The 26,084-nt window shown below is 42.3% G+C and overlaps 1 protein-coding gene and 1 long non-coding RNA gene across 3 annotated transcripts in view; one reads left to right on the top strand and one right to left on the bottom strand.

Moving 5' to 3' along the window:
• The window catches only part of NAIP (NLR family apoptosis inhibitory protein), a 40,831-nt gene extending 14,988 nt beyond the window's left edge, over nt 1-25,843 (top strand). Inside the window, 10 exon segments of the mRNA XM_055253462.2 lie at nt 960-1,059; nt 11,859-11,940; nt 12,928-12,985; nt 13,839-15,950; nt 18,190-18,357; nt 21,100-21,252; nt 21,900-21,986; nt 23,886-24,050; nt 25,474-25,712; nt 25,715-25,843. Coding sequence (XP_055109437.2) covers nt 960-1,059; nt 11,859-11,940; nt 12,928-12,985; nt 13,839-15,950; nt 18,190-18,357; nt 21,100-21,252; nt 21,900-21,986; nt 23,886-24,050; nt 25,474-25,712; nt 25,715-25,843 — 3,293 coding nt within the window.
• On the bottom strand, nt 3,122-23,892 carry LOC134733523 (uncharacterized). 2 transcript variants are annotated; one of them, XR_010117084.1, is made up of 2 exons: nt 21,126-23,892; nt 3,122-3,831 (listed from the first exon to the last, which is right to left on the bottom strand). It is a non-coding gene; the product is annotated as an uncharacterized lncRNA (long non-coding RNA). The 2 variants fall into 2 exon arrangements; XR_010117083.1 differs by lacking the exon at nt 21,126-23,892 and adding an exon at nt 12,117-13,389.
• Nucleotides 25,844-26,084: the final 241 nt, after the last annotated feature.

The raw sequence follows: 26,084 nt of genomic DNA, 5'->3' as shown, positions 1-26,084 counted from the left end.
CTGCCCCAGCTTTCCCAGAGTGGAAGGAAGATGAGAAATGCTCTGTTTCTAGTTTGATCCTTTTGCAGAGCTAAATACCAATTTCTTTCCAAAGAAATATAATCTCACAAAGAGACTTAATCCTATTTCTGGTGTAATAAACCTGGCAACAATGTGGTAAGAGGCAATTAATTCTTCATGCATTCACTTACATAAGGGCTGCTAGATTTGCTGGTATTCTTTTTCCTTGAGCTCTAAATATATTCTTTCTGATTCATTCATTAAACGAATACTAATTGAGTGCCACATGGGTGTCTAGCACTCTTCTAGGTTCATGTCATTCATTAGTGAGCAAAAACCTCTACCCTCATAGAGCTTATTTTTATTTTTTGAGAAAGAGTTTCACTCTGGTCGCCCAGGCTGGAGTGCAATGGCATTATCTTGGTTCACTGCAACCTCCGTCTCCTGGGTTCAAGCGATTCTCCTGCCTCAGCCTCCCTGGTAGCTGGGATTACAGGCATGTGCCACCACGCCCAGCTAATTTTTGTATTTTTAGTAGAGACAGCGTTTCACCGTGTTGGCCAGGCTGGTCTCAGACTGCTGACCTCAGGAGATCCGCTGGCCTTGGCCTCCCAAAGTGCTGAGATTACAGGCATGAGCCACTGCGCCCAGCCCCTCATGGAGCTTCAATTCCAGATTCTGGTTGCCAATCTGTTTGTTGATCAAAGGAGAATGGGGCAGAGGGATGGTGCGCATCAAAGTGCATGGTGCGTAGGAACATTCAGTGGCTACTTGCCGGTTACCCCATTGGTGGACAGTCTTATATAGAAAATTGCCTTACTGGTAACCAACTTCTGACTGTCACAAAACCAACTGGAGACTGAATAGGCTTTCACTATTACAGGTCTGGTGGTCATTACCTGCATGTTAATGGACAGATGCCCACGCCAGTGGCACTGATCAAGTTTCCTTACTTTTAGGTATAAAGGACGTCGTCCAGTGCTTTTCCTGTGGAGGGTGTTTAGAGAAATGGCAGGAAGGTGATGACCCATTAGACGATCACGCCAGATGCTTTCCCAAGTGAGTGGAATGAATGTTAACCATCCGCGACTTTGGATGCACTTCAACAGTTTTTTTTTTCCTCATTTCCTGCCTTATTTTATCTTTAGATTGAGTATTTATCCACTCCTCTGATTCAGGCTATGAAGGATGAGTCTTCATGTCTTTCATCCCTTTGCTCCATGACCCCCTTCCCGTACTAGCCTTCGCCTCTTTATAGTTATGGCATAGTTTTGGCTAGATTCATATTTTCACATTACATGTTTACATTATCATGACTATATAAATGCTATGTGGAGCTGAAGCTTGTGGTAAATTTTTATTTATTTTCCCTTCCTGTATTCCTTTTATTTTTTTAGGAAGTAATAACTGTCCTGTTAGTATGTTTGCTTATTTTTTTTTCCTGAGGTAAAATTCACATAGTAACCATTTTATTTATTTATTATTTTTTGTGACAGGGTCTCTCTCTTGCCCAGGTTGGAGTGCAGTGGTGCAATCATGGCTCACTGCAGCCTTGACCTCTCTGGCTCAAGTTGTTTTCCTCGCTCAGCCTCCTGGGACTACAGGCACATGTCTCCACACCCAGCTAATTTTTTTTTTTTTTTTTTTTTTTTTTTTTTTTTTTTTTAAAGAAACAGGGTCTCTCTATGTTGCCCAGGCTGGTCTCAGACTTCTACGCTCAAGCAGTCTTCCCATCCTGGCTTCCCAAGGTGCTGGGATTATAGGCGTGATCCATCATGCACAGCAATTAAACCATTTTACAGTACACAATTCTGTGGCATTTATTATAGCACATTAACAGTGTTGTGCAACCATCCCCTCTATCTAGTTCCAAAACACTTTCATCGCCCCCAAAGAAAACTGTATCCATTAAGCAGGCCCTCCTTCTCTCTCCACCCCACTCCATTCCCAGCCCTTGGGATATACCAACCTAATTGGTGTCTATGGATTTATTTGTTCTATTTCCTCTAAATGGAAGCATACAGTTTGACCTTTTGCATTTGGATTCTTTCACTTGGCATATTGTTTTGAAGTTTATCCATGTTATAGCTTGCATAAGTACTTCCTTCCTTTTGAGACCAAGTAATATTCCATATGGATACACTGCATTTTATTTATCCATTCATCTATTTGTAGATATTTGGGTTGTTTCTACCTTTTGGCTACCATGAGTAATACCGATAGGAACATTTGGGTACAGGTATCTGATGGAGCATGTAACTGTATTCAATTCTTTGGGGCATATACCTAACAATGAAATTGCTAGCTATATAGTAATTCTATGTTTTAACTTTTTTTTTTTTTTTTAGACAGAGTCTCACTCTGTCACTCAGGCTGGAGTGCAGTGGTGCGATCTCAGCGCACTGCAACCTCCACCTCCCCGGTTCAAGCGATTTTCCTGCCTCAGTCTCCTGAGTAGCTGGGATTACAGGTGTCTGCCACCACGCCCGGCTAATTTTTTGTATTTTTAGGGTTTCACCATGTTGGCTAGGCGGTCTCAAACTCCTGATCTCAAGTGATCCACCTGCCTTGGCCTCCCAAAGTGCTGGAATTACAAGTGTGAGCCACAGCGCCTGGCCTGTTTTAACTTTTTGAGGAAATGCTAAACTGTTTTCCACAGTGCTTGCACCATTTTAAATTCCCACCAACAATATATGAGGTTTCCAATTTCTCATCAACACTTTTCTGTTTTTAAAAAAATTATAGCCATCTGCTTAATATTTTTTTTTTTTTTTTTTGAGATGGAGTCTCACTTTGTCGCCCAGGCTGGAGTGCAATGGCGCGCTCTCACTCACTGCAACCTCCGCCTCCTGGGTTCATGCCATTCTCCTGCCTCAGCCTCCCGAGTAGCTGGGACTACAGGCGCCTGCCATCACGCCCCGCTAATTTATTTTTTATTTTTATTTTTTTAGTAGAGATGGGGTTTCACCGTGTTAGCCAGGATGGTCTCCATCTCCTGACCTCATGATCCACCCACCTCAGCCTCCCAAAGTGCTCTGATTACAGGTGTGAGCCACCGCGCCTGGCCAGCCATCTGCTTAATTTTTATGTACATTGCTTATTTTTGTTTCTTGAGATAAAATTCACGTATTAATAATTTTATTTATTTATTTAAATAAATGAAGACGAACACCAGCTCATCTTCAAATTATCCCAAATGTTTAAATCTCCTCTTAAGTCATTCAGACCTACCAGATAGCTCATCATTTTCATTTCTTGAAAGAGTCATCATCATTTTTTTTTCTTTGTCTTTTTTTTTTTTTTTTTGAGACGGAGTCTTGCTCTGTCACCCAGGCTGAAGTGCAGTGGCATGATCTTGGCTCACTGCAGACTCTGCCTCCCAGGTTCAAGCAATTCTCCCTGCCTCAGCATCCTGAGTAGCTGGGACTACCGGCATGCACCACCATGCCTGGCTAATTTTTGTATTTTTAATAGAGATGGGGTTTTGCCACGTTGGCCAGGCTAGTCTCAAACTCCTGACCTCAGGTGATCCGCCTGCCTCAGCCTCCCAAAGTGCTGGTATTACAGGCGTGAGCCACTGCGGCTGGCCCATTTTCACCTTGAAGGAGTCATCCATCATTTTCACCTTCTTGAATGAGTTTCCTTGGAAGTCTTCTGGCCTGCTGGATTATGAACAACTTGTCCTATAATCATCCTGGGATCCAGGGATCTTTCTTCACAGGCATCCTGGAGATTATCTCCTCTGTTGTATCTCCTGGATCTAATGTCATCCTCTTCTTGGTTCACTCGCTCATTTTGGTGGAACACTTCATCGGAGTTCCCTGGGAAAGACTGCATAAGAAATACACACTTTTAGTTGCATATAATGCATATATAGACATATAGATCTATCTAGATATATGTTTTTCTTGTATTCTCACACTTATTTGATAGTTTAGGTGTAGAATTATAGGTTGGAAGTTATTTTAATTCTAAATTGTAGAGGCATTGCTACATTTCTACTAGCTCCTAATGTGCTGTCAAGAAGTTCCATGCCTTTCTGATTCTCAATCCTTTGACTGCAAACAACTTTTTTTTTTTTTTCCTGCGCTGGAAGCTTTCAGAAAAATATCTGTTCTAAAATTTTATGAAGAAATATTTCTTTTCTATGAATCTTTAAACTTAATTTTTTTAACCTATCAAACTCTTTAGAAATGTTTAATTGCAAGAAGAAATTTGTGTTTTCACTATGTAATTAGTAAGAGTTCTGGGATTACAGGTGTGAGCCACCACACTTGGCCTTTAGTGTTTTTTTTTTTAAGAGACTGGGTCTCGGCTCGGTCACCCAGGCTGGAGCAAGTGCAGTGGTGCAATCCTAGCTGACTGTAGCCTCAAATTTCTGGGCTCAAGTGATCCTCCCACCTCAGCCTCCCAAGTAGCTAGGACTACAAGCATGTGTCACCATGCCTGACTAATTTTTTTAAGTTTTTTTTGTAGAGATGGGGTATTGCTTTGTTGCCCAGGCTGGTCTCAAACTCCTGGCTCCAAATGATCCTTCTGCTTCAGCCTCCCAAAGGACTTGGATTACAGGCATGAGCCACTGCTCCCAGCCAACTCCTTTTTGGATTTTTACTCTTCCTTTGCCCTTTTAAAAAAATCACAAACCAATATGTCTCCAAATGATTACCTAAAATTTTTATGTATGCTTTAAAGAATGAATAAAAAGCAACCTATGAACCTACTAGTAAAGTCAAGAAATTGGACATTATCAATGCCTTAAAAGACCCCTGCGGCCGGGTGCAGTGGCTCACGCCTGTAATCTCAGCACTTTGGGAGGCCAATGTGGGCAGATTGAGCTCAAGAGTTCGAGACCAGCCTGGGCAACACGGTGAAACCCCATCTCTGTTAAAAAATAGGAAAAATTAACCGGGCCTGGTGGCACACGTCTGTAGTCCCAGCTATTAGGGAGGCTGAGGCAGGAGAATGGCTTGAACCTGGGAGGCGGAAGTTGCAGTGAGCCGAGATGGCGCCATTGCACTCCTGGGCGACAGAGCGAGACTCCGTCTCAAAAAATGAAAAAACAAAAAACAAAAAAAAACTTTGCATGCCAACCACCCATTAATTCTGATTATATCCCTGTCACTCCAATCCAGAGGTAAATGTGATGCTCAGTTTTGGGTTAATTATTCCCTTGCTTCTCTGTGGTTTTACCAACTACATATACATCCTTAAACATACTTAGCTTTGTCTATTCTTGAAGTTCAAATAAGCATACCGCATGATTCTTCTTGTAATTGGCTTGTTTTACTCCACGCTGTTTTTGAGATTCTTCCATATTTATATTTACTACACAGTTGTAGTTCACTTGTTTTCATTGGTAAATAGTGTATTATTTTATGAATATATGATAACTTATTTTACTGTTGATTAACCTCGTGGGTTGTTTTCAGAGTGTTGCAAATTCAAATAATGCCCTGTGAATGTTCTTGTACATATTTTCCAGTGCTCATGTGTGTTTCTCTAGGATACATAACAAAGTAAAGAATTGCAGAGTCATAGAAGTTTGCAAGTGTTCAATTCCACTAGATAATGCAAAGCTTTTTCCAAAGTGGTTGCACTGATTTACATTCCCATTGGCCTAGATGCGTTTCTGTTGATTTGCTTCCTCACTAACTTGGTATTGCCCAAATTTTAATTTTTGTCAATGTAACTACTAATAATGTTAAGCTTATTTTCTTCTTCTTTTTTTCTTTTTTTTTTTCTGAGACAGAGTTTCACTCTTGTTGCCCAGGCTGGAGTGCAATGGCACGATCTCGGCTCACTGCAACCTCCGCTTCCCAGGTTCAAGTGATTCTCCTGCCTCAGCCTCCTGAGTAGCTGGGATTACAGGCATGTGCCACCTTACCCAGCTAATTTTGTATTTTTAGTAGAGATGGGGTTTCTCCATGTTGGCCAGGCTGGTCTCAAACTCCCAACCTCAGATGATCCACCCACCTCGGCCTCCCAAAGTGCTGCCATTACAGGTGTGAGCCACCGCGCCCGCCAGTTGAGCTTATTTTCATATTTTCCTGCAAAATAGTCTTGTTCTTTCTCTTCAAGAGCGTGTCTTAGCTATTTTTTTGCCCTTTGGTCTTTCATATTCCAGAGAATATATTAAATATCCCAAGCAGGCATGGTGGTTCACACCTATAATCTCAGCACTTTGGGAGGCTGAGGTAGGAGGAGTGCACAAGGCGAGGAGTTTGAGGCTAGCCTTTGCAACATAGCTAGACTCCATTTCTACAAAAAATTTTTAAAACAGGGTGTGGTAGCATGCATCTGTAGTCCCAGCTACCTGGGAGGCAGAGGCAGGAGAATCGCTTGAGCTCAGGAGTATGGGTTGCAATGAGCTATGATTGTGCCTGGGTGACAGAGTAAAACTTTGTCTCTAAAAAACAGAAATATCCCTCTTTATCCCTGATAGTATTTTTTAGGCCTTTATTAGTTTTTTCATGTTACATCTTTTAGATCATTTTATTTTTAATCTATCTGTGACTATATTTAAAGTCAATTCTTGTTTTTTCCTTTTCCTTTTTGTGGGTAACGGGGTCTCACTATGTTGCCTAGGCAGATCTCAAACTCCTGGGCTCAAGCTGTCCTCCCACCTCTGCCACCCTAAGTGTTGAGATTACAAGCATGAGCCACTGCACCCAGCCTTAAAGTGAATTGTTATAGGCAACAACACAGTGGGGTCTTTTATTCTTTATTTTTTTATGAGACAGTCTCGCTCTGTTGCCTACGCTGGAGTGCAGTGGTGCAGTCTTTTTTTTTTCTTTTTTTTGAGACGGAGTCTTGCTCTGTCACCCAGGCTGGAGTGCAGTGGCGCGATCTCGGCTCACTGCAAGCTCCGCCTCCTGGGTTCACGCCATTCTCCTGCCTCAGCCTCTCTGAGTAGCTGGGACTACAGGCACCCGCCACCACGCCCGGCTAATTTTTTTGTATTTTTGGTAGAGACGAGGTTTCACCGTGGTCTCGATCTCCTGACCTCGTGATCCGCCCGCCTCGGCCTCCTAAAGTGCTGGGATTACAAGCGTGAGCCACCGCGCCCGGCCAGTGGTGCAGTCTTGACTCACTGCAGCCTGGACCTCCCAGGCTCAAGCAATCCTCCCACCTCAGACTCCTGAGTAGCTGGAACTACAGGCACACGCCACCACACCTGGCTAAGTTTGTTAATTTTTTGTAGAGATAAGGTCTCACTATGTTGCCCAGTCTGATCTTGAACACCTAGCCACAAGCAATTCTCCTGCCTTGTCTTCCCAGAGTGCTGGAATTACAGGTGTGGACCACTGAACCCAGAAGGTCTTGCTTATTTTTTTGAGATGGAGATGTGAGCCACCATATCCAGCCAGGTCTTTCTTTTTTTTTTTTTTGAGACGCAGTCTTGCTCTGTCGCCCAGGCTGGCGTGCAGTGGTGCGATCTTGGCTCACTGCAAGCTCCGCCTCCCAGGTTCACGCCATTTTCCTGCCTCGGCCTCCCGAGTAGCTGGGACTACAGACACCCGCCACCACGCCTGGCTAATTTTTTGTATTTTTAGTAGAGACAGGGTTTCACTGTGTTACCCAGGATGGTCTCGATCTCCTGACCTCGTGATCCACCCGCCTTGGCCTCCCAAAGTGCTGGGATTACAGGTGTGAGCCACCACGCCTGCCCAGGTCTTGCTTTTTAAGAGTCTGACAATAACTGCTTTCTAATTGGAATGTTTAGAATGTTTAAATTTAATGCAATTATGAATATGGTTGGATTTAAACCTATTTTACCATTTGCTTTCTATTTATTTCATCAACTTCGTTTCTTTTTCTTTTCCTGACTTCCTAGGGTTTAGGGTTTTTTTTTTTCTTTTTTCTACCCCCTCGAGTATTTTTTTTTTTTTTTTGAGGCGGAGTTTCGCTGTGTCGCCCAGGCTGGAGTGCAATGGCGCAATCTCAGCTCACTGCAAGCTCTGCCTCCCGGGTTCACGCCATTCTCCTACCTCAGCCTCCCAAGTAGCTGGGACTACAGGCGCCCGCCACCTCGCCTGGCTAATTTTTTGTATTTTTTTTTTTTTTTTTTTTTTTTGAGACGGAGTCTCGCTCTGTCGCCCAGGCTGGAGTGCAGTGACGCAATCTCGGCTCACTGCAAGCTCCGCCTCCCGGGTTCACGCCATTCTCCTGCCTCAGCCTCTCCGAGTAGCTGGGACTACAGGCGCCCGCCACCACGCCCGGCTAATTTTTTTGTATTTTTTTTAGTAGAGACGGGGTTTCACTGTGTTAGCCAGGACGGTCTCAATCTCCTGACCTCGTGAACCGCCCGCCTTGGCCTCCCAAAGTGCTGGGATTACAGGCGTGAGCCACCGCGCCCGGCCGAGTATTTTTTTTAGTACTCCATTTTATTTCTGTCAGCATATTAGCTATTCATCCTTATTTTACCTTTTTACTACTTGCTCTAGAGTTTACCATATGTTTATTTAACATATAAGAGTCATCTTCAAAAATATTATAACAGCTGGGCACAGTGGCTCATGCCTGTAATCCTGGTAATTTGGGAGGCTGAGGCAGGCAGATCACTTGAGGTCAAGAGTTCCAGAGCAACCTGGGCAACATGGTGAAACCCCGTCTCCACTAAAAATACAAAAAAATTAGCTGGGTGTGGTGGTGCACACCTGTAATCCCAGCTACTCGGGAGGCTGAGGCACGAGAATTGCTTGAACCCACGAAGCAGAGGCTGCAGAAAGCTGAGATCGTGCCACTGCACTCCAGCCTGGGTGACACAGTGAGACTCTGGGTCAAAAAAATATATAACACTCGACATGAAATGTATGAACCATGCCATAGTATATTTCCGTTTCTCCCCTCTCATCCTTTGTGCTATTGTCATACATTTCATTTCCATGTACTTTAATAAATCTTACAATATAATGTTATATCTTTGCTTTAAACAATTTAAGTACATTTTTACAAGGGGAAATGTCTTTCATATTTACCCTCTTAGTTATCATTCCTGGTACTTTTCATTCCTTTGAGTAGAACCAAATTTCCATCTGCTATCATTTTCCTTTTAGCTGATGTGCTTCCTTTCACTGTTTTTTTTTTTTTTTTTCTTTTTTGGGATGGACTCTTGTTCTGTCTCCTAGGCTGGAGTGCAGCGCCATGATCTCGGCTGACTGTAACCTCTGCCTCCCGGGTTCAAGCGATTCTCCTGCCTCAGCCTCCTTTGAGTAGCTAGGATTACAGGGGCCCACCACCATGCCACGCTAATTTTTGTATTTTTAGTAGAGATAGAGTTTCACCATGTTGGCCAGGCTGGTCTTGAACTCCTGACCTCATGATCTGCCTGCCTCAGCCTCCCAAAGTGCTGGGATTACAGGGGTGAACCACCGCGCCTGGTCCCTTTCACATTTTTTGTAGTGCAGTTGTGCTGGCAACTGACTTTGTTTGGCATTTGTTTGTATGAATAAGTTTATATTTTACCTTCCTTCGTAGTTCTTTTCCTTGATGGGCCTATTAAAATATTTTTTTTCTTTTGTAAGCCACTTCACCCCTTCCCTATGGGTTTGTTTTTATTTACCTCTACATGGCTGACTTTGGAAAGAAACATTAAAAGTTCTACTTGTTGTTTTCCTGAAGCTATGCTTCTATTTCTGGACTCATCGCCAAGTCACATGAAGGCAATACAAATGAAGTATCTGGGCCAGATGCAGTGGCTCACGCCTGTAATCCCAGCACTTTGGGAAACCGATGTGGGAGGATACCTTGAGCCCAGAAAAAAAAAAGTTAGCCTGGCATGGTGGCACGTGCCTGTAGTCCCAGTTACTTGGGAGGCTGAGGTGGGAGGATCACTTGAGCTTGGGAGTTGGAGGCTACGTTGATCCTTGGTCATGTCACTACCCTCAAGCCTGGGCAAAAGAGTGAGACCTTGTCTCAAAAAAAAAAAAAAAAAGTGTCCCTTTGCTTTACTCCTGCTCTCCAGTGATTCTACAGCATGGAATAGGCCACTGACTTACTCACATGTATAGTTCTCATCTGTCCACTTTAATAATTGCAACTAGAGCTCTTTTTGAACTTTCTCTCGTTCTTCAAGCATACATCAAACCTGAGTTTAGAGGGTATTTGCGTCCTAGTTTCACGAGATTGGCAAGTTGTTTTTAGAGAGTATGTTTGTGGCCATTCTTTTGTTTTGATACTGATGGAGGGTTTCTTTTTTAATTTTTTGTTTGTTTAAGACAGGGTCTTACTCTGTCACCCAGGCTGGAGTGCAGTGATGCAATCATGGCTCACCATAGCTCCAACCTCCTGGCCTCAAGCGATCTTCTTGCCTCAGCCCCCACAAATAGCTGGGACTATACATGCATGCCACTCCGCTAGCTAATTTTTAGAGGAGGTCTGTGTTGCACAGGTTGGTCTGGTCTTGAACTTCTGACCTCAAGTGAAACTCCTACTTTGGCTTCCCAAAGTGCTGGGATTACAGGCATGAGCCATTGCACCTGGCAATGGAGTGGTTTGTGGTTGGTTGGTTTTTGTTTGTTTTTGAGACAGAGTTTCACTCCTGTTGCCCAGGCTAGAGTGCAATGGTGCAATCTCGGCTTACTTCAACTTCTGCCTCCTGGGTTCAAGCAATTCTCCTGCCTCAGCCTCCCAAGTCACTGGGATTACAGGCGTCCGCCACAACGCCCGGCTAATTTTTGTATTTTTAGTAGAGATGAGGTTTCACCATGTTGGTCAGGTTGGTCTCAAACTCCTGACCTCAAGTGATCCACCCACCTCAGCCTCCTGAACTGCTGGGATTACAGGCGTGAGCCACCATGCCTGGCCTTGTTTGTTTGTTTTTTGTTTTGTTTTGAGACAGAGTCTCACTCCACCGCCCAGACTAGAGTGCAGTGGCACAATCTTGGCTCACTGCAACCTCCGCCTCCTGGGTTCAAGCGATTCTTGTGCCCCAACCTCCTGAGTAGCTAGGATGACAGGCATGTGCCACCACTGCCTGGTTAATTTTGGGATTTTCTTTTTAATAGAGACAGGGTTTTGCCATGTTGGCCAGGCTGGTCTCAAACTTCTGGCCTCAAGTGATCTGCCCGCCTTGGCCTCCCAAAGTGCTGGGATTATGGGCGTGAACCACCGCACTCACGGAGTTTTTTTTCTTTTTTAAATACATTTTTATTTGAAATTATTTAGATTTGCAGAAAAAGTGCAAAGTAATACAAAGAGTTTCTATATATTGCCATACCCAATTTACCCTAATGCTAACATCTTACACTAGCATATTTGTCAAAATCATCAGTGTACCAATTCATATACTGTACATTACTATTTACTAAAATCCAGAGTTTATTTGGATTTCACCAGTTTTTCCACTAATGTTTTTTTGTTCCAGAATTCATAAATAGAGGGTTTTTTTTTTTTCCTATTTTTGATTCTTTAAGTTCATTTTTGTTGGTTGCATGGAGGAGTGTTAAATATGCACTCATTCCACCAAATTCCCTTGATATCCTTTACCATTACTTTATAAACCATTTATGTTTCTCTTGCAGAGAGCCACAACCTAAATGCCTTACCTGATGATACTGATAGAATCACTGGAAATGATAGTTTTATACTTAATTCCTGTCACTAAAACTCTAATAGTGTTTTTAAAAACCTAATACAAGGCCAGGCCTGGTGGCTCACACCTATGATCCCAGCACTTTGGGATGCCTAGGGAGGAGGATTGCTCAAGGCCAGAAGTTTGAAACCAGAACAGCCTGGGCAACATAGTGAGACCCTGTCTCTGAAAAAACAAAACAAAACAAACAACAACAACACAAAAACCTAACACAAATACTTAAATGCATACAACTATTTTTATAACTTTTAACTTTTACACTTAGGTGTCCATTTCTCCAAAATATGAAGTCCTCTGCAGAAGTGATTCCAGACCTTCAGAGCCGTGGTGAACTTTGTGAATTACTGGTAATGAGCACCACCATCTTGTCTGTTTTAGCAGCACATGATCAGGTAATTGAAAACTTTTGAACAGGAATGTCTCATCATAAATAAGTTAATAAATTATACAAAAATCTACTAAACACCGATTATGTTCTAGGTGCAGATTGGGGAAATCACAATAAACCACTCAGGCACAATACCTAGCTTCACGAAATGTATAGTCAGTCTCTTCTACTTTAAGGCCCAGACTCTCCTAAGACTTCGTTGATTAGCATCCAGGCTAAATGGATCCTCTCTGGATCTTCATTTGGAGGGCAATAAGGCTGGATTTGCTACTTGGCCTTTTTAGGGGTTGAGAAGATGTTACTTTAACAAAAGCAAGCGCCCAACAAAATCATAAACCCAGGTAACAGGCTGACCACTTTAAGCTGAGAAATCCTACATAGTTCTCTGGGATATAAGCCACTACTAATTTAATGCACACACATACCACCTTATTTTGAGGCTGTGTGTTAGGTATGTTGTTTGTCATTCCCCCCCTCCCCCCCCCACACACAAAAACCAACTTGCTAGTCACTTGATTCATTTTTTATGTGAATTGAAAAATGGCACTAAAGAAAAAAGTTTGGGAGTATAGAAATAGCTTATTTTTTAAGGAAGAAACATAACCTTTCTAAATACCGGATGTGTAATATTAAAAATGTAGTTAACCAAGGACAGAAGCTGCACCTAATGACTTTTGGAGGATCCTTCTTGCTCAAGACACTATGATTCTCATTACCTGGATAGTATTCACCTATGGATTGTATCATATATGAACCACTGAGGGACACACACTCTTGCAGATGTTTGCAGATTATTAATTGCTTTATATTTGGAGCACCCCTCCTTTCAATCAGCATAAATATTTGAGGGTGTTCTGTGTTTAGAAGATGTTTAGTCCCCAATGATTGCAACATGATGCACCACCCTCCTATACAAATTTTGATTTAAGGATTTTATTTTTCAAAGGAAACCACAAGTGAAAGCAATCTTGAGGATTCAATAGCAGTTGATCCTATAGTGCCAGGTAAGAACTTTGAAGTAGCATGTGGGATTATATGTATTTGTAAATATATTTGTATACAGGGCAGTTGCAAAAAAAGAGTATTTATAATTGTCCAAAGAGCTTCCAAAGAGGAGCAACATTGCAACAGTGTCACGTATGAGCAAAAGTCAAGGTTCTTGTGGCTTCTCCAGAGTGCAGGCAGTACCAAACTGATAGTAGGCAACATGTCTCAGGTACAAGCAAACCAGTCCTTAGAAGCACCAATTAGTCAAGCTTCTTTCCTGAGATTTTTATTTTTATTAATTTTATTTTATTTTATTTGAGACAGGGTCTTACTTTGTTACCCAGGCTGGAATGCATTGGCAAGATCATGGCTCACTGCAGCCTCGACCTCCCAGGCTCAAGTGATCCTCCTATCTCAGCCTCCCCAGTAGCTGGGACCACAAGCATGTGCCACCACACCTGGCTAATTTCTGTATTTTTTGTAGAGACAGGGTTTTGCCATGTTGGCCAGGCTGGTCTTGAACTCCTAGGCTCAAGCAATTCGCCTGCCTTGGCCTCCCAAAGTGCTGGGATTACCGGCCTGAGTCACTTTGCCTGGCCTCTTTCCTGAGAGGCATGGTGCTTATGATAAGCACACATTATGTCTAGGTCCCTGCTTCAAGTGTGGCACTTTGGACACATGCTTCCCACATTCTGATTTTGTGCCAAAACCTACGAGATGATCGCAATGTGGGAATCACGGATGGCTGTGGAAAACCCTAACACATTCGTAGTAGACGAGCAGAATCATGGAATGAAAAGGGCATGGTGTTCAGACTGAGGGAGATGTGAGTATGAATCCCTGTTGTGCCCCCTTTCTTTCTCTCCACAGAAATGGCACAGGATGAAGCCCAGTGGTTTCAAGAGGCAAAGAATCTGAATGAACAGCTGAGAGCAGCTTATACCAGTGCCAGTTTCCGCCGCATGTCTTTGCTTGATATCTCTTCCGATCTGGCCACGGACCACTTGCTGGGCTGTGATCTGTCCATTGCTTCAAAACACATCAGCAAACCTGTGCAAGAGCCTCTGGTGCTGCCTGAGGTCTTTGCCAACTTGAACTCTGTCATGTGTGTGGAGGGTGAAGCTGGAAGTGGAAAGACGGTCCTCCTGAAGAAAATAGCTTTTCTATGGGCATCTGGATGCTGTCCCCTGTTAAACAGGTTCCAGCTGGTTTTCTACCTCTCCTTTAGTTCCACCAGACCAGACCAGGGGCTGGCCAGTATCATCTGTGACCAACTCCTAGAGAAAGAAGGATCTGTTACTGAAATGTGCATGAGGAACATCCTCCAGCAGTTAAAGAATCAGGTCTTATTCCTTTTAGATGACTACAAAGAAATATGTTCAATCCCTCAAGTCATAGGAAAACTGATTCAAAAAAACCACTTGTCCCGGACCTGCCTATTGATCGCTGTCCGTACAGACAGGGCCAGGGACATCTGCCGATACCTAGAGACGATTCTAGAGATCAAAGCATTTCCCTTTTATAATACTGTCTTTATATTACGGAAGCTCTTTTCACATAATATGACTCGTCTGCAAAAGTTTATGGTTTACTTTAGAAAGAATGAAAGTTTGCAGAAGATTCAGAAAACTCCTCTCTTTGTGGCGGCGGTCTGTGCTCATTGGTTTCAGTATCCTTTTGACCCATCCTTTGATGATGTGGCCATTTTCAAGTCCTATATGGAACGCCTTTTCTTAAGGAACAAAGCGACAGCTGAACTTCTCAAAGCAACTGTGTCCTCCTGTGGTGAGCTGGCCTTGAAAGGGTTTTTTTCATGTTGCTTTGAGTTTAATGATGATGATCTCGCAGAAGCAGGGGTTGATGAAGATGAAGATCTAACCATGTGCTTGATGAGCAAATTTACAGCCCAGAGACTAAGACCATTCTACCAGTTTTTAAGTCCTGCCTTCCAAGAATTTCTTGCGGGGATGAGGCTGATTGAACTCCTGGATTCAGACAGGCAGGAACATCAAGATTTGGGACTGTATTATTTGAAACAAATCAACTCACCCATGATGACTGTAAGCGCCTACAACAATTTTTTGAACTATGTCTCCAGCCTCCCTTCAACAAAAGCAGGGCCCAAAATTGTGTCTCATTTGCTCCATTTAGTGGATAACAAAGAGTCATTGGAGAATATATCTGAAAATGATGACTACTTAAAGCACCAGCCAGAAATTTCACTGAAGATGCAGTTACTTAGGGGATTGTGGCAAATTTGTCCACAAACTTACTTTTCAATGGTTTCAGAACATTTACTGGTTCTTGCCCTGAAAATTGCTTATCAAAGCAACACTGTTGCTGCGTGTTCTCCATTTGTTTTGCAATTCCTTCAAGGGAGAACACTGACTTTGGGTGCACTTAACTTACAGTACTTTTTCGACCACCCAGAAAGCTTGTCATTGTTGAGGAGCATCCACTTCTCGATACGAGGAAATAAGACATCACCCAGAGCACATTTTTCAGTCCTGGAAACATGTTTTGACAAATCACAGATACCAACTATAGATCAAGACTATGCTTCTGCCTTTGAACCTATGAATGAATGGGAGCGAAATTTAGCTGAAAAAGAGGATAACGTAAAGAGCTATATGGATATGCAGCGCAGGGCATCACCAGACCTTAGTACTGGCTATTGGAAACTTTCTCCAAAGCAGTACAAGATTCCCTGTCTGGAAGTCGATGTGAATGATATTGATGCTGTAGACCAGGAGATGCTCGAGATTCTAATGACAGTTTTCTCAGCTTCACAGCGCATCGAACTCCATTTAAACCACAGCAGAGGCTTTATTGAAAGCATCCGCCCAGCTCTTGAGCTGTCTAAGGCCTCTGTCACCAAGTGCTCCATAAGCAAGTTGGAACTCAGCGCAGCGGAACAGGAACTGCTTCTCACCTTGCCTTCCCTGGAATCTCTTGAAGTCTCAGGGACAATCCAGTCACAAGGTATACCTGTATATATTTTGGATGACTATTCTGATGTATAATTTCTTTTTCTTACTTTAAGTGGTTGAAAACTTCTTGAGGCCATGAAAGCTCATTGATAGAATAGATATAAAATAAACCTTCACTAATGTTTTTTTGGCAGTAGCATGAATTAGTGAAAAGTCCTTGAATAATAGAACGGTTTTCAAATAACTCAGATAAAATGAATAAAATATTTATATTAAATTATTGAAGGTTCTTAATAAAGACATGAATTATCTGTTATTAGTAAAAGAATTGGCTATATGTAAGATGATGCTTAGAAATTACCTTCACCCTAGCTGCCTAAAGGAAGAAAGGCCTGTAATCCCTGGGAAATAAATAAATTAATGGGAAATAATATCTTCATCTATTTATGTCTTAACTCCTCTAAGCACTGTTTGATAGTTTTCAGTGTAGACTTAACCCATCTTTCATTAAATTTATTCCTAGATACTCATATCTTTTGAAAGTATTATAAATGTCATTAAAAATATTTTTTCATTTTCTAATTGTTGCTAGTATTGCTTTGGTCTTAAGCAGTTTGACTGTTATATCCCTAGGTGTGCTTTGCTTTGTATGTATCTTGCTTGAGGTGCACTGAACTTTTTTGGGATGTGTGGGTTGACATTTACCAAATTTAGAAAATTTTTCATCTTTTTTCAAGTACTTTTTTATTATGCTAAAATACATGTAACAAAACTTAAATTTTAATCATTTTTAAGTGTACAACTCAGTGGCATTAAGTGCATTCACTATGTTGTACAACCATCACCACTATCCATCTCCAGAACCTTTTCATCATCCCAAACTCTGTACCCATTAAACAATAAATCTTTGGGCCGGGCGCAGTGGCTCACACCTGTAATCCCAACACTTCGGAAAGCCAAAGAGGGTGGATCGCCAGAGCTCAGGAGTTTGAGACCACCCTGGGCAACATGGTGAAACCACGTTTCTACTAAAATACAAAAAATTAGCTGGGCGTGGTGGCACGCGCCTGTAGTCCCAGCTACTCAGGAGGCTGAGGCGTGAGAATCACTTAAGCCTGGGAGGCGGAGGTTGCAGTGAGCCCAGATCACGCCACTGCACTCCAGCTTGGGCTACTGAGTGAGACTCCATCTCAAAAAAAAAGAAAAAAAAAAAACACTTCCTTCCCACCAGCCCCTGATAACTTCTCTTCTCTTTTCTGTCTCTATGAATTTGCCTCTTCTAGATATTGTTTATAAGCAGAAACACTTGTCTGGCTTATTTCACTTTGCATATGGTTCAAGGTACATCATGTTGTAGCATATATTGGAATTTCATTCCTTCACATATACTCCATAAATATGTACAATTATTATGTATCAACTTTGAAAAGGAATTTCATCCTTTTTATAGCTAATATTCCATTGTATGTATATAGTACATTTTGTTTATCCATTCTGCTGCTGAGGGACACTTGGGTTGTTTCTACTTTCTGGCTATCATAAATAATGCTGCAATGAACACTGGCATTATAAGTATCGGTTTAAGTTCTTGCTTTTAATCATTTTGGGTATATACCTAGAAGCAGAATTGCTGATTCATACGGTAGTTCTATGTTTAACTTTTTGAGGAACTTGCACAGTAGCTACACCATCTTACATTCCCACTATCTATGTACAAAGGTTCCAATTACTCCACATCCTTTTCAGTACTTGTTAATTTTTGTTTTTGTGGAGACAGAGTCTAACTCTGTCACCCAGGCTGGAGTGCTGTGGCGAGATCTTGGCTCACTGCAACCTCCACCTCCCTGGTTCAAGCAATTCTCCTGTCTCACCCTCCTGAGTAGCTGGGACTACAGGTATGCACCACCATACCTGGCTAACTTTTGTATTTTTAGTAGAGATGGGGTTTCACCTTGTTGCCCAAGCTGGTCTTGAACTCCTGAGCTCAGGCGGTCCAGCCACCTCGGCCTCCCGAAGTGCTAGGATTACAGGCATGAGCCACTGCGCCTGGCTGAGATGCTATATTTCTTTCTGTGAGTCTGAAGAGGAGCACAGGGCTTCCCATACAGTGCATAATCAGTAAATGCTGCAAACAGCAATATCTTCACGTAAGTACTCTTTAAAAAAAAAAAGTTTTATGGTATGTGGAAGGTTTGCATGTGAAAATAGCTGGATCAATCAAAATGACAGTTTTAAAATGTCCATTCAGAACTCTTTAGATTAATAATGGGAAACTGTGTGCTGCTTTCCAGACCAAATCTTTCCTAATCTGGATAAGTTCCTGTGCCTGAAAGAACTGTCTGTGGATCTGGAGGGCAAAATAAATGTTTTTTCAGTCATTCCTGAAGAATTTCCAAACTTCCACCATATGGAGAAATTATTGATCAAAATTTCAGCTGAGTATGATCCTTCCAAACTAGGTAAGGATGGCACTTTAATATATTTGTTTTTACATAAGTTGGAAAAGCTACTTGGCCAATAATTTATTTAAGAGTTAAAGTTCCTGTGGTTGTAAGGGTGTAGCCTGAATTCATGGTAAATTGTGAGGAACAGCACTCTTTCTCATTAAGAAAGCAGAGTGCTGTTTGTAATTATTGAGCCTTTATTACACACTAGGAAGTATCCTAAGCACTTCACAAATGCGAACTCAGTCTTCATACCCACTCTATGAAGTAAAGTACTATTACTATTATTATATTATTATTTTGAGAGAGTCTCCCTCTGTCGCCCGTGCAGTGGCACAATCTCGGCTCACTGCAAGCTCCGCCTCCCAGGTTCGCCATTCTCCTGCCTCAGCCTCCCGAGTAGCTGGGACTACAGGCGCCCGCCACCATGCCCAGCCAATTTTTTGTATTTTTAGTAGAGATGGAGTTTCACCATGTTAGCCAGGATGGTCTCGATCTCCTGACCTCGTGATCCACCTGCCTTGGCCTCCCAAAATGCTGGGATTACAGGCGTGAGCCACTGTGCCCGGCCGAAGTAAAGTACTATTATTAATGCTATTTTGTAGCTGGGAAAACTGAGACATAAAGAGATAAAGTAATTTGTAATATCCAGCTAAGGAAATGTAGATCTGTGACTCAAATACAGGAATTTTGACTCCAAAATCTGAGTTCTTAATCCCTAATATAGGCCAGGCCTGGTGGCTCACGCCTGTAATCCCACAACTTTGGGAGACCAAGAAGGGCAGATCACCTGAGGTCAGGAGTTCGAGACCAGCCTGACCAACATAGTGAAACCACATCTCTACTAAAAATGCAAAAATTAGCTGGCATGGTGGCATATGCCTGTAATCCCAGCTACTTGAGAGGCTGAAGCAGGAGAATTACCTGAACCCGGAAGGCAGAGATTGCAGTGTGAGCCGAGATCGTGCCATTGTACTCCAGCCTGGGGAACAAGAGTAAAACTCCATGGGGAACAAGAGTGAAACTCCATCTCAGGAAAAAAAAAAAAAAAAAAAAAAAAAATCCCTAATGTAATGTTGCCACTCCAAAATAATTTGTAGGGTTATTTTATTTTGTTTTTGGTTAGGCTGGTCTTACATTGCAACTTACAGATCTGCCAGCTCAGCAGGAAGGAAATCTGCTAATCTGTAGTCATTGGAAGTATTTCCCTGTTTCTCACCAGCCTATCCTAATATTTCATGGAAACTGGTGCAGCCATTTTTCTTAAATACATCATTTAGCAAAATGACTTAGGCACCATCATTCCTTAACTTAGTAAACACTGAACACTAAAGATTGAAGAAATATACAACTCTATGGAATTGACATAAAGAGTTGCATGCAAAAGCTTTATTGTTGGCCAGGCACAGTGACTCACACCTGTAATCTCAGCACTTTGGGTGGCCGAGGCGGGAGGATCGCCTGAGAGCAGGAGTTCAACACCAGGCTGGACGACATAGCAAGACATCATCTCTACTAAAAAAATAAAAAATTAGCCAAGTATGATGGTGTGCACCTATAGTCCCTAGCTACTCAGGAGGCTGGTAGGATCACTTGAGTCCAGAAGTTCAAGCTTGCAATGAGCTATGATCATGCCACTGCACTCCAGCCTAGGTGATAGAGCAAGTCCCTGTCTCAAAAAAAAAAAATATAAGTGTGTGTGTGTGTGTGTGTGTATACATATATACACCGAAGCTGGAGGTGGTAGTTATATTTGTCAGCAATTTTTGCAACAAATTTAGGTTTTGCTTCAGAGTTGTCATTCCTTTTATGTTTTTTTTTTTTGAGACACAGTCTCACATTGTCACCCAGGCTGGAGTGCAGTAGCACCATGTTGGCTCACTGCAACCTCCGTCTCCTGGGTTCAAGCAATTCTCCTGCCTCAGCCTCCCAAGTAGCTGGGATTACAGGTGCCCACCACCACGCCCGGCTAATTTTTTAATATTTTTAGTAGAGACGGGGTTTCACCATGTTGGCCAGGCCAGTCTCAAACTCCTGACCTCAGGTGATCCGCCCACCTCAGCCTCCCAAAGCACTAGGATTACAGGCGTGAGCCACTATGCCCGGCTGTTTCTTTGTATAGTATTCTTTTTTCTTTCTTTTTTTTGAGATGCAGTCTTGCTTTGTTGCCCAGGCTGGAGTTTGGTGGCGCAATATCCGCTCACCACAACCTCTGCCTCCTGGGTTCAAGCGATTTTCCTGCCTCGGCCTCCCGAGTAGCTGGGATTACAGGTGCCTGCCACCTACGCCTGGCAAATGTTTGTATTTTTAGTAGAGACAGGGTTTCACCACGTTGGCCAGGCTGGTCTTGAGCTCCTGAGCTCAAATGATCCACCTGCCTCGGCCTCCCAAAGTGCTGGGATTACAGGCGTGACACACAGCACCTGGCCTCTTTGTACAGTATTCTTATTGTGTAAATATCATGTACAAACTTAAGAGTTATTAGATGTTAAAGCTGAAGGTGATGCTACTGAGTCAATGCCTGTATTTTATAGAAGAGAAAACTGTTACCCAGAGAGGTCAATAATGTGTCAAAATTCACATTACTTGCTAGTTGCAGAACCTGAACCCAAGCTCAGTGACCTGATTCTTAGATCATGACATCGTGGTACCTGGTTTTAATTAAGTATTATTGAAACAAAATAATAAACTACTTGGCTAATTTTGATATAAATTTGCAGTATTTTCTAATTTCTGAAAATCCTTGATCTTTTACAGTAAAATTAATTCAAAATTCTCCAAACCTTCATGTTTTCCATCTGAAGTGTAACTTCTTTTCGGATTTTGAGTCTCTCATGACTATACTTGCTTCCTGTAAGAAACTCTCAGAAATTAAGTTTTCGGATTCATTTTTTCAACCCGTCCCATTTGGTAAGAGTTATAATATTACAATTGTGGTTTAAAATGTTTCTATGGACACAGAGTCATATTAAGCACTCTTTAAAAAGGGCCATATTTTGAGGCTGGGCGTGGTGGCTCATGCCTGTAATCCCAGCACTTTGGGAAGCTGAGGCAGGAGGCTCGCTTGAGATCAGGGGTTTGAGACCAGTCTGGGCAACATAACAAGCCCTCCATCTCTAAAAAGCTTTAAAAAAAATCAGTTGGGCACAGTGGTACCTGTAGTACCAGCTACTAGGGAAGCTAAGGCAGGAAGATTACTTGAGCCCAGAAGGTTTAAGCTGCAGCGAGTGGTGATGGTACCACTGCACTCCAGCCTGGGTGACACAGATCTTGTCTCTTTAAAAAAAGAAAGAAAAGAAAAATTGTTTCTCAAATAATAAAGTATATGTGCTTCTAGAATTTTCTTTTTTACCTTCAAGCTCAGTTGGATTTGAAATTTCTAGAATTTTAACGACATTTCTAGTTATCAGAATTATTTTCTGAGCAAAAATTTGTTTAGTCATATGAATTCAATCTGAATTATTACATTAATTTCTAATTTCTTCATTTTAAAGATGTTACACTTTGCTGTAAGAGATGTAGCTGACATAACTAAATTTTTATTTTCCCTTTCATAGTTGCCATTTTGCCAAATTTTATTTCTCTGAAGATATTAAATCTTGAAGGCCAGCAATTTCCTGATGAGGAAATTTCGGAAAAATTTGGTATGTTTATAAAATAGTGCTTTTTACGTATTCTTATTCTCTTTCTGCCTAGAATCCTTTTTCTCCTATTCTGAATTAGCCACAAAGAAGCAAGATACGCATTAGCTACCCTTGCTTACCAGAATGAAGTGATAGTGATGCTCAACTTCTACCCACCAAATGCCTTCACTACAGTTTTACCTGCAGACTTGATCTCACTCAAAGCAGAATGACTTCTTAGAGTACGTATTTGGTCATTATAGCACTATGCAATTTCATTGTCAGGTATCTGTTCCAAATATAAGACCTCATAGTTTCAAAGGTTACTAGAATATAGGTAAAAATCTATCTTTTAAGGTTAAGAAAACTCAATATGTGAAAACCTATATTTCATAAAATGATAGCTATAGAATTTGAATACTTTTTGATTTTTAAAAAATGATTATGAAAGTAAAGTATGCTCACGGAAAACATTCTAACAGGAAAAAAAAATAAAGGGAGGCAGTGGAGATAGGGACTGTAGAGCTGTGCTATTCAAAGTGCTTCTCAAACATAAGCGTGCGTAAAGATTGCCAGGATCCTCCTCTTCCCTTCCTTTGGAGGCAGCTAGGTGGGTGGGGGCTGAGGTGGCAGAGGTAGGATCAGGGCCAAGGGGATGGCTGGCATACATCACAGGTTGATTAAGCAAATAATACCGTGAGTATAGCCAGGTGCAGTGGCTCACACCTGTAATCCCAGCACTTTGGGAGGCCGAGGTGGGTGGATCACCTGAGGTCAAGAGTTCAAGACCAGCCTGGCCAACATGGTGAAACCCCATCTCTACTAAAAAATACAAAAATTTGCTGGGCATGGTGGCACATGCCTGTAGTCCCAGGTACTTGGGAGGCTGAGGCAGGAGAATCTCTCGAACCTGGGAGGCAGAGATTGCACTGAGCCAAGATCAGGTCACTGTAATCCAGCCTGGGCGGCAGAGCAAGACTCTATCTCAAAAACAAACAAAACTGTGAGTATAATGAGAGCCACGTTTCCTCACAGTTGGAAAAGGAATTTACAAATATTGAAAAGGTGAGGCTAGAAAGAGCTTTGAGGTGTTGGATTAGAATTGGAAATATTGGTCTGGCGTCATGGTTTTCTTTAACCTATGAACATACACAAATAGAGATCTCTATATATATACATTGATCTCCACATGTCTATAGATACACACATATTTCTCAGCTCACTGGAGAGACTAGAAGGCACTGCAGTAATAATGAACACACCAAGTGCCCAGATACTGATTTCTAAATCCTGTCCTTCCTTAAAGGAACCAGAGTCCTTGCAAAATTGGCTGATTCAAGAACTGAAACAGGGAAAGAAAATGATAAGCCCGGGACATTGTTTTATACTAGAAATTATTCAATATATTTCCATGTGTGAGGCCTCAGAAGTTAACTTTCTAATGATCAAATGATCTATAGTGTGCCATGCTAGGAAGGAGTCAAAGTGAAAAGGAAGGTTCTAAGAGTGGTGGACTGTGAGGCTTTAGGGCCGGGAGGCCGGTGCAGAATCACTGAGGATGACAGCGGGAGGTGGAATGGGAAAGGAGGTGGCTGAAGGCATTGCAGAGCTGGGAAAGGAACTTGCAGGTCAGGAAAAGCTTCATTCTAAACAAGGAAATGGAGATTTAATTGGCAGCCTGGACTTCAGTGCAGGAGAGATTGGTTGGTAGGGTATGGTGGAGGAATTGTCTGGAGGAGCGAGGAAGACGGAAGCATGTGCTGGCCCTTTTCTTGCCCTCGGAGAGCAAGAGGAATGGCCTCTATGCCACATGGAGCCTCCTGGACTGTGCACGATGTTTAGATCATGCATGATTTTCAGATTACTGTTGCATAGCAACAAAAAGTACAAAGAGAATAGCTTTTTCATCTTTTCTGACAGCCTACATTTTAGGTTCTCTTAGTAACCTGGAAGAATTGATCCTTCCTACTGGGGATGGAATTTATCGAGTGGCCAAACTGATCATCCAGCAGTGTCGGCAGCTTCATTGTCTCCGAGTCCTCTCATTTTTCAAGACTTTGAATGATGACAGCGTGGTGGAAATTGGTGAGCTAGTGTTTCAGCTTGCATGGAAGCCAGTGGTATAGCCAAGCTTTCTGCTGCAACATGTCTATGTAAACATTTGCCCCTCTAGAAATTTTCAACCCACTTCCTCATTTTCACTATCATACTGTTCCTTCTGGTGTCCTTCTGTGGATTTAGGCGCATTCTGGTCGGATTTGGAAGTACAAAAAGGTCTCCCATTTGTGGATATACAAGCCCTCAAATCTGTGTTCTTGTCACCTGGTGTTTCAGACACCTGGCCACACAACTCTCCTAAGTACTCCTTTTTAAAACTAAAGATGAACATACACACAGAAAAGTATAATAATCATGTGTACTGCTCACTGAATTTTATTTTCTTATTTATTTTCTTTTTTTTTCTTTTTGAGATGGAGTTTTGCTCTTGTTGCCCAGGCTGGAGAACAATGGCACGATCTCGGGTCACTGCAACCTCTGCCTCCTGGGTACAAGTGATTCTCCTGCCTCAGCCTCCCAAGTAGCTAGGATTACAGGTGCATGCCACCATGCCTGGCTAATTTTGTATTTTTAGTAAACACAGGGTTTCACCATGTTGGCCAGGCTAGTCTCGAACTCTTGACCTCAAGTGAGCCACAGTGCCTGGCCTGAGGAATTGAGATTTTTGTCGAGACCTGAAGGAAGAATGACCCAGGCATAGTTGGTAGAGGAGGGATTGAGACATCATTTCAAACAGAGGTAATCACTTACGTCATAGCCTGGAGTTAAAGAGAACCAGATATATTTGAAGAACTTGGGGGGAAAAAAGGAATGTCTGGAGCAAGAGGCAGGAGTGAGTTGTGAGAAGAAGACTGGAGAGGAAAGTAAAAGACCGACTGGAGAGGCTTTGTCGGGTGTGTTATAAGGGCTGGATCTCATTTTCTTACTGCTCAGCACTGTTATTTAAAAAAAAAAAAAAAAACAGCCGGGCGCAGTGGCTCACGCCTGTAATCCCAGCATTTTGGGAGGTCGAGGCGGGTGGATCATGAGGTCAGGAGATGGAGACCATCCTGGCTGACACGGTGAAACCCCGTCTCTACTAAAAATACAAAAAAATTAGCCGGATATGGTGGCGGGCACCTGTAGTCCCAGCTACTCTGGAGGCTGAGGCAGGAGAATGGTGTGAACCCGGGAGGCAGAGGTTGCAGTGAGCCGAGATCACGCCACTGCACTGCAGCCTGGGCGACAGACCGAGACTCCGTCTCAAAAAAAAAAAAAAAAGAAAAGAAAAAAGAAAAACAGACCAGCCTGTGTTAACATAGCAAGACCCCATTTCAAAAAACAAAATTATATTGAGTACTTCCTACTAGTAGTAGTGGTGGGAGAGGAGGCTGGTTCAAATAACCTTGTCTACCATTATTGAAATGGAAGTCCTTATGATTCTATTTTCATGAATGTTTTGTTCTTGTAGCCAAAGTAGCAATCAATGGAGGTTTCCAGAAACTTGAGAACCTAAAGCTTTCAATCAATCACAAGATTACAGAGGAAGGATACAGAAATTTCTTTCAAGCACTGGACAACATGCCAAACTTGCATGAGTTAGACATCTCCAGGCATTTCACAGAGTGTATCAAAGCTCAGGCCTCAACAGTCAAGTCTTTGAGTCAATGTGTGTTACGACTACCAAGGCTCATTAGACTGAACATGTTAAGTTAAGTTGGCTCTTGGATGCAGATGATATCGCACTGCTTAATGTCATGAAAGAAAGACGTCCTCAATCTAAGTACTTAACTATTCTCCAGAAATGGATACTGCCGTTCTCTCCAATCATTCAGAAATAAAAGATTCAGCTAAAAACTGCTGAATCAGTAATTTGTCTTGGGGCACATTGAGGATATAAAAAAAGTTGTTGATTAATGCTAAAAACCAAATTATCCAAAATTATTTTATTAAATATTGCATACTAAAGACCATGTGTAAGGCTTGCTAAAAAACAAAAGTGCCTCTGCCCGGCAGCCCCGTCTGGGAAGTGAGGAGCCCATTTGCCCGGCCGCCACCCCATCTAGGAAGTGAGGAGCGTCT

This window comes from Symphalangus syndactylus, chromosome 18, assembly GCF_028878055.3.
Source record: "Symphalangus syndactylus isolate Jambi chromosome 18, NHGRI_mSymSyn1-v2.1_pri, whole genome shotgun sequence".
Classification (NCBI taxonomy): Eukaryota; Metazoa; Chordata; class Mammalia; order Primates; family Hylobatidae; genus Symphalangus; species Symphalangus syndactylus.
This window is presented reverse-complemented; position numbering and strand designations above follow the sequence as displayed.